Source organism: Cynoglossus semilaevis, chromosome 1 (genome assembly GCF_000523025.1).
Source record: "Cynoglossus semilaevis isolate Cse_v1.0 chromosome 1, Cse_v1.0, whole genome shotgun sequence".
Lineage (NCBI taxonomy): Eukaryota > Metazoa > Chordata > Actinopteri > Pleuronectiformes > Cynoglossidae > Cynoglossus > Cynoglossus semilaevis.
The window spans coordinates 2,995,798-3,004,615 of NC_024307.1; the positions used below are offsets into that span (position 1 = coordinate 2,995,798).

General features: G+C 39.1%; 1 protein-coding gene across 1 annotated transcript in view; it reads right to left on the reverse strand.

Annotated features, from left to right (window-relative positions):
* Positions 1-8,818, reverse strand: part of LOC107989876 (AT-rich interactive domain-containing protein 1B-like) — a 155,194-nt gene that overhangs the window by 7,011 nt on the left and 139,365 nt on the right. The window contains exon 7 of the mRNA XM_025059236.1: positions 7,424-7,603. Within this exon, the coding sequence (XP_024915004.1) occupies positions 7,424-7,603 (180 nt within the window). The remainder of the gene's footprint in view (positions 1-7,423; positions 7,604-8,818) is intronic.

The following is an 8,818-nucleotide window of genomic DNA, read 5'->3' on the forward strand; positions in this document are numbered from 1 at the left end:
ATTACACGTCGGCTGCGGCAGAGCACCAAAAAACTGAGAAGTGCAGTGTGAAGCACGGTGGGGGGTGTTTAGACGGCGGGGGGGGGGGGGGGGGGGGGGGGGGGGGGGGGGGGTGAGTCGGGGTGACGGGAGGGAGCGCCAGAGCTGAGACGGAAGCCAAATGTCTTCACTGTAATGGGATAAAAACCTTCTGTGTCCGTCCTGTGTCCACCGTCTTCAACACCAGCTGTGTTCAAATCCTCACCTGTGTTTCAGTCACTGATGACGACTCGGAGGTGAAAACACCGTCGTTCTAAATCACAGGAAGTATTTTTTATATTTAACATAAATAAAAGATAAAAACAACAATGTTTCACTTCAATTTACAGCTGATGGAAGTTTTCGGTTCTGGTTTTACCGGCAGTGTTTCTACTCTCTGTGTTATAATCAATCCTGAGTTGAAATGTTTACAGTGGAAAATAAACATCCACCAGGTGGCAGCATTGAAGATAATGGCAGTTGTAAAAACCCAAAAGTACAAGAAGAGGCAGCGGTCAGCAGGGCGAGCAAATCCAAAGTATTTCATTCCACTTAACTGGTAAAAAAAAAAGTCTTATTAGTTTATGGAGAGACAGGTAGAAAAATTAAATATTGTTCCATTAGGGGGCAGCAGAGAGCTATAAAAACTAAAAACAAAGACACGGAGAGAGAGAAAGAGAGAAAGAGAGAGAGAAAGAGAGAGAGAAAGATAGATAGATAGATAGATAGAGAGAGAGAGAGAGACTCTGACTCTAATTATAGATCTTCATGTGTGTTTCTTTCTTCAATTCCTGAGAGTATGTCAGTGTTGTGTTCAACTAAACTGGTCCAGGTTTTACACAAAACTAGAAAATCATTATATATTTTTTTACACATCATTTTGTTTGGTTCTGCACAGACTGCGTGTAAATATTTCCGTTGTTTGGTTCTGCACAGACTGCGTGTACTACAACTTGTCATTTGTAATATTTTCTGTTTTGCTTTACTTACGATACCTGGTGTTATTGGCCTAAACTCGTTTCAGTTTTTCACTTTTCTAACAGTTTTGACGACAGTTACTGTATGTTGACGATTATCGTCTATTTCTTGATCACGGTTTCCTAAATTGTCAATATATTCTACTAAGGATGATTTTTTTTTAAATGACATTTATGATTTTTGATCGTAGTACAAAAAGTATGTGGTATAATAGTATTAGAGAAATCTTTCTCTCTCTCTCTTTAAACAGAATCTGTGACAAGATCTTTTCCGACAAAATCTCGCCCACAATCTGCAGAGAGAAGAATGTGCAGCGGCTGAGTGAGTTTTAATCTTAAACAGATCCTTCCGTTTGTGTCGAGGCAGCAGACTCACTTATCTGGGGTTCAGGGGAAATAACTTCATAATACTACAGTACTGTTTGTAAGAGTACACATTCTACTGCAGTCTCAGGTGTCAGACTGTGTGACTGAGGACGGAGTTCGTGTGTTCAGTCTGAAATCTTGCACCGGGAAAAAAAAAAAACAACAAAAAAACCTGCTGCAGTATCTGTGTTATCAGTGGAAGGAGTTACACACACACACACCAACACAACACACACTTAAACACACACACACAGAAGGAAGCCCAGGAGAAGCGGAGGAAACACAAAGAGCAGAGTTCAGGAACTTGGAGTGAGTTTCTGTGTTAGCTCATTTGTTAGCGCACTGGAAAAGGAAAGGGCAGCAGATGGAGCTGTCATTAAGAACAATGACCAGCAGGTGTCTGTTCTGTTTGGCCCACACTGTGACTCTGATTGGCCCTGACTCTGACCTGTGCTTCAGCGGATCCTTTCCTGTCCTGAAAAAGTAGGTTACTGGTTCAGCGCTGACAATTTTTTATATATTTGTGATTATTAATTTAAAAAAATTACCCATTATTTTGAAGGGATTAGTGAAAGTCATCAACCATGAAGAATATTTGGTTCAACCTTAATTACGTGGGTTTTATTTTCCAAACGTATGAAACATGCAGGAAAAAAAAATGGAAAAAAATCCTAAATTTAATGTCATTTTTTTCTGCCGCGAATAGAAAATTCACAGATTTTGAAATGTGTTTTTAGTCGTCATGTTTTAAAATTAAAGACAATTAATTTCATATACTAAATTACTTCAGATTTACATCCACCCTCCTGATGCACTGGATCAGTGATCATCAACTGGTGGCCCGTGGCCCAAATCCGGCCCATCAAACCATCCAATCTGGCCCACGACTGGATTCCAGAAATAAACATTAAATAATAACGTTGAAAAAAAAACGTAATTTTTATTTCATTTTATTTGAGTGTCCACCCCAGGTGTCTGTCCAGAAAGATTCTGTCCCTCCGACGATTCTAGTTGAAGATTCCTGCACTACAGCATCCCCTTGTGGTCATTTTAGACACATCTCTTAAAACAATAGTCCTCAACACTTTTTGTACCAAGGACCGGTCGGTCGATACGGCCGCTAATGCGGACCAATAGGACCTCGTCGATTGTTGAGGGGTCATTAAAATTTCAAAATAAAATGACACATTTTTTTAAAAAATATTGTCGGATTATTTTTAAATAATTAAAGTAAATAGCCATGACTGAATTTTCTTTAAATGAAGTTAATTAGTAAAAACAAAGTTGTGTCTTACTGTGGCTCGGAACCACATACGGGTCCAAAGACCAGGGGTTGAGCACCCCATATTTGGATTATTCAATATTTTTTTATTTGACTTTTAACCTGTGGAAAACTAATTTTACTCCCAATTTTAAAAAAAAAATTTTTTTTTCAAAATTTTTTGTAACAAAACCCACCTCAAAATCTACATGTTTATGTGAATCAATATCAGTAATCTGATTATAATCCATGTCAATAAAATTCCACGCTGTACTTCTGTGTCACCCCAAGATGACATTTTTAAAACCGCGACCCACAGTTGAACCTCCCTGTGTCATTTTCCCACTCCACTCTAATAAACCAACAGATAAAGACGTGACGTGACGTGACGTGACGTGCACGGAGCTCGAACGGTTCATATACATTAGAGACCGTGAAAAATAATCTACAACATGTTCCGGGAAAATAAAGTCAGCTTCAGACTTTTGTCTGTTTTTGATTGAAACGTCCTTCCTGTCATCTGAGGGAAATGTCAAACTCATCCATCTCTGCGGCTCCGTCTGCTCCGCCGTCGTCTTGAGCTGATTTTATTTCTTATTCCTCAGTGATTTCTGGGCTCTCAGCCTAGCCGAGGAGACGGTGACAGGACGAGGACGAGGACGAGGACGAGGAGGAGGAGGAGAGCGAGCACTAAATGCATCAGGCCAATTAATCAGCATTAATGATAAAAGGGAGAGGCCGCAGTTTTGGGAAAACTCTGCACATTTATCACGGTGACACATTAAAACACACATTTACCAAAAAACACCATAATGTTTGGACTGGTGTTCTGCCAATGGCAGAGAAGGAAGTACAACAGCAGATGTCGATGTTTATTGAAGAGCCCGCAGTAAAACCACAAGTAAGCAAAAGGCAGATTAATTATCCAGAGTGATCCAAACTTTTTTTTTTTGCAATTTAAAAAAAAAATCATGTTTTTTTTGTTGTTGTTGGGTAATTAATATAAAAAACCTCACACTGACGTCTGATGTGAGTAATTTAATGAACAGGTTTGTGTCGGTGACAAACGCTGCCCCGTAGGTGTTGTCATAATTATTTGTACAGAGATAAATAAAACTGGTGTTTTACACCGGGTCGACACGACGAAGACGTTTGACGAGTTCATAATGATAATTAATACTGATGATATATATATAAAAAAAAGAGTTTTTATTGGATACAGCACATAAAAGTAACAGCTATCACCTTGGTTTTTAAAAACAGGAGCTTCAACAGGGGGCGCTGGTGTTTGGATGGATTTAATGACACCGTTACTGTGATTTCTACTGGATTATTATTGTAATTTTTACTGGATTATTATTGTGATTTTTACTGAATTATCACTGTTATTTTTACTGTTATTTTACTGGATTATTATTGTAATTTTTACTGGATTATTACTGTAGTTTTTACTGGATTATTACTGTGATGTTTACTGGATTATTACTTTGATTTCTATTGGATTATTATTTTGATTATTACTGGATTATTACAGGTTTGTGTCGGTGACAAACGCTGCCCCGTAGGTGTTGTCATAATTATTTGTACAGAGATAAATAAAACTGGTGTTTTACACCGGGTCGACACGACGAAGACGTTTGACGAGTTCATAATGATAATTAATACTGATGATATATATATAAAAAAAAGAGTTTTTATTGGATACAGCACATAAAAGTAACAGCTATCACCTTGGTTTTTAAAAACAGGAGCTTCAACAGGGGGCGCTGGTGTTTGGATGGATTTAATGACACCGTTACTGTGATTTCTACTGGATTATTATTGTAATTTTTACTGGATTATTATTGTGATTTTTACTGAATTATCACTGTGATTTTTACTGTGATTTTACTGTGATTTTTACCGTGATTTTTACTGGATTATTACTGTGATTTTACTGGATTATTATTGTGATTCTTACTGGATTATTATTGTGATTATTACTGGATTATTATTGTGATTTTTACTGTGATTATTACTGAATTATTACTGTGATTTTTACTGTGATTCTTACTGGATTCTTACTGTGATTTCTATTGGATTATCACTATAATTTTACTGGATTATTACTGTGATTCTTACTGGATTCTTACTGTGATTGTTACTGGATTATTATTGTGATTTGTACTGGATTATTACTGTAGTTTTTACTGGATTATTACTGTGATGTTTACTGGATTATTACTTTGATTTCTATTGGATTATTATTGTGATTATTACTGGATTATTACTGTGGTTTTTACTGTGATTTTACTGGATTATTATTGTGATTTTTACTGGATTATCACTGTGATTTTTACTGTGATTTTTACTGGATTATCACTGTGATTTTTACTGTGATTTTTACTGGATTATCACTGTGATTTTTATTGGATTATTATTGTGATTAATACTGGATTATTACTGTGATGTTTACTGGATTATTACTTTGATTTTTACTGAATGATCACTGTGATTTTTACTGTGATTTTTACTGTGATTTTTACTGTGATTCTCACTGGATTATTACTGTGATTTCTATTGGATTATTACTATAATTTTACTGGATTATTACTGTGATTTCTATTGGATTATCACTATAATTTTACTGGATTATTACTGTGATTTTTTACTAGATTATTTTCCTGATTTTTATCTGTGCCATCATCATGTTTTTCACCAAAGTTTTCTGATCCCATTCAATCCAAGGTCGGTCTACGTAGACCAGAGGTCACCGACCTACATTTGTCGTGGAGGCAGAATCTTCCTGGACAGACACCAGGTGGGTCGGACACTCAAAAATAAAATGAAAATAAAATAAAATTTCGGTCTGACACTACTGTTCGGTGTTTATTTCGGAATTCAGTCGTGACCAGATCTGATGTGTCGATGTTTTGGGACTGTTGAACTACTACTAAACTACTAACTCAACTACTAAATCAATGGCTTTTCTTTAACACAGATCGACCCGTTGTCTCTGCTGACGACGAGGCTATGCTAACTTTTCCTTAAACTCGAACCAAAACAACACGTGAATTTGTCCAAATTAACATCTCAGCAGTCGTAAAAGTTAATCCAAATTAACATCTCAGCAGTCGTAAAGGTGCTGCAATCGTCGTTTTTCCTAAGGCAGTGAAGGCATCGCTGGCTTAACTGTAACGACCTGGAGCTGCTGCTCCCTCTACTGACCAAACAGTTGTATGACCCTGAAATCCAAATTCAATCACATGGACTTATTTGCCCAGAGTTGAGGTGAAAACTTCACCCCTTCTCCTTCCAGAGGTCAAACATCTTACGAGTGAGTACTCTCAGCGAGTACCCTGAGAGTCCAAACATCAAAAGGCCCGGTGTATACTACTGTGTACTCTGTACTGCTGTAATACTGTGTTGGTGAGCACACGATTAAACTGAAAAGGAAAGTGCTGGAAACACGAGATAAAAAATGTCTTTCAAATGAATCTTTGTGTGAAATCTTCATTAATGATTTGAATCAGTGACACCGGTGTCAAGGCCCGCGAGGCCGGCGTTCATGGGAACAGACAAAAGCAGTTTTTCTTTTACCAAACTACTCCACTACAGACTCTGAATAGTGATGAGAGATTTCACTACGCAGAGAGAGAAAAAAAAGCTGCTTCACAAATTCAGTGTCAGGTAAAAGTCAACAACAATAAAACGGCAGCCACGGATTCTGATCATTTAAATTCTCTCACTAACGGCTTTTTTTTTTAAATTTTACTAAAGTTATTCTAAAAGCAGAGAAGAGATGGAGATGTCACTGTTTTCTGCGTGGACACTTTTTTAACACGGAGATGATGCCAATGAAGCAGTGAGAGAAAGACGCGTTCATGTTCTTCATCATCATCATCATCGTCATCATCATCATCTAAAAAACGTTCTTGACCTGAGGATTCAGCAGCACGAAACCCTAACGAATTTTTATCTTTTAACCTTAAATTTCACCAGTAATGAATACGAAGAGACGAAGTTTCTAGAGACATTAACTTTAAAACACAGGGAATATCAGTAGCCTGTTAGCAGCTAATTAGCAACCACCGTGTTAGCTTCTCAGGTGCAGATACAGTTTTTTTTTTTCGTAATTTAAAAAACACAGAATAAAGAGAAAATTTAAAGCAGTTTTATCATTTGATTAAAAAAAAAAAAAAAGAAGGCATTTTTATCTGAAAAACTTGCAAAGGGCATTCAGAGAAATGTAGCATCGCTATGCTAACATTCTTTGTGCCTGGGCTTTGATTGTACTTATAAAGCGGTGGAGTCTGATGACGACCTTGATGAAGTCGAAGCCATTTTTCACTAACATTTTTTTTTTTGTGATCATTTATGATATTATTTTCTGCTGCATCAAATAAACTTATATTTGATATTGGACTGCTCACCTAAAAGACAACATCGCACAGGCTAACGCACACTGAACTACAGTTCCTACTTAAAATGTGTAGTTCAATTAAAATTCACCCAGTTTTACTGACACAACACACCATCCTGAAACCTTTTGACTCACGGGCTACAACTGGTCCCATTCAATTTTAGGGTCATGTAAAAGTCGTGCTAAAATGCCCTTAGCCGTTTCAACGCCATCTATTGGGGAGATGCAGGTATTGCAGGGAAAAGGCAGAAGTGAAATGATAATATTAATCATTATATAATTAGAACAAGTTTAGTGGACCTGAGTAAAAAGCTGAACGGGCCGCATGCCGCCCCCCGGGCCATAGTTTGCCCATGCCTGGTCTACACTGTAGAATTAGGAACATTTTTGTGTCCAAACCTTGATGTCCATACTGGGATCCTTGTGGTCCGTATGAGCTGGAGTGGCCAGTTTGGGAGTAGGGAGCCATTCCGGGATACAACGGCGCCCCTGGTGAAGGATGTGGGGACATGGCAGGTCCAGACTGAGGAGGAGCAAACTGGGAGGAGGTCTGGTTCCTCTGCACGTTGGACATAAACCCTGGAACATCGGAAACCAGAGTTAAACCAGTGATTGGATCGTAGCTAGCGTGCTACGCTGACGTAGCCGCTCTGTCGTTGGACGTTCCTCGGCCCCTTGGTTCCGCGGCGTTGCCCTTTTAAGATGCACCGTTTGTTCTTTAAACCCACAGACAGGTTCTCCAGAGAGAGAAGTCACCGGACGGGGGTGAAGTCCACGTCGGGTTTGGACCAGGTGTAAATATTCTGGATTTATCTGGATGTTTGTCAACAATGGGTCAACAACTATATTTTGAGGGAAGAAATATATCTAGAGAGTCACTTGGGGTTGATAGGGGGGGGGTTGACTTAAATAAAATGAAAATAAAAATCACATTTTTGTCCAACAATATTATTCGATGTTTATTTTGGAATCCGGTCGTGGACCGGAGTGAACGGTTTAGCGGGCCTGATTCTGCCCATGGGCCACCAGTTGATGAGCGCCGCTCTAATCTGTCATCTGTTATTTATTCTCATTTATTTATTTTCATTCATATATCTTCCAGTGCTTTTGTCTAGGGATGCTCAACCACCGGGGCAGGGACCAGTAGTGGGCCGTGGACCCAGTACAAAACAAACAAACCCTGACCATAAACCAGGAAGTGGAGTGTGTTTTATTTTTCACTTTAGTAAAAAGGAGGCTCTGTGTGTGAGTGTGTTTGTGTTTAGGAAAGAGACATACGCGACAAAAAACAGACAGCAGAGAGAGAGAGAGAGAGAGAGAGGAAGGGTGAGGGAGAGGGAGAGGGAGGGTGTGCGTGGGAGGCAGGAGACGGAGAGGAGAAGAACGATCGAGGCCTGAAAGTGCTTAGGCTGTGAGTGTTGGGTTTAAGAAGCGAGGACATTATTGTAATGTTTTGCTTCCATTAGGGGTGAGGACGAGGGAGGGGGGAAGGGGGGGGGATTCTGGGAGAGGAAGAGAGAGAGAGAGAGAGAGAGAGAGAGAAAACGCCAGTGTGTAATACCACACTTTAAATTGCCTGGAAAATGGATGAGGAAAGGAACATTCTGCAGACAGTGCTAAAAGCAAATAACACGTTCAAGGATTTCACTCTCTCTCTCTGCTTCACTCGCTCTCAACACACACACATATAAACCTTTCTCTCTTTCTAGAAAAGCAAATGAAGCTCTCAACTGGACAACAACAGACAGCCAGCGAAGCACGCGAGAGGAAGTCAGGGGTGGGAGTGGGGGGGGG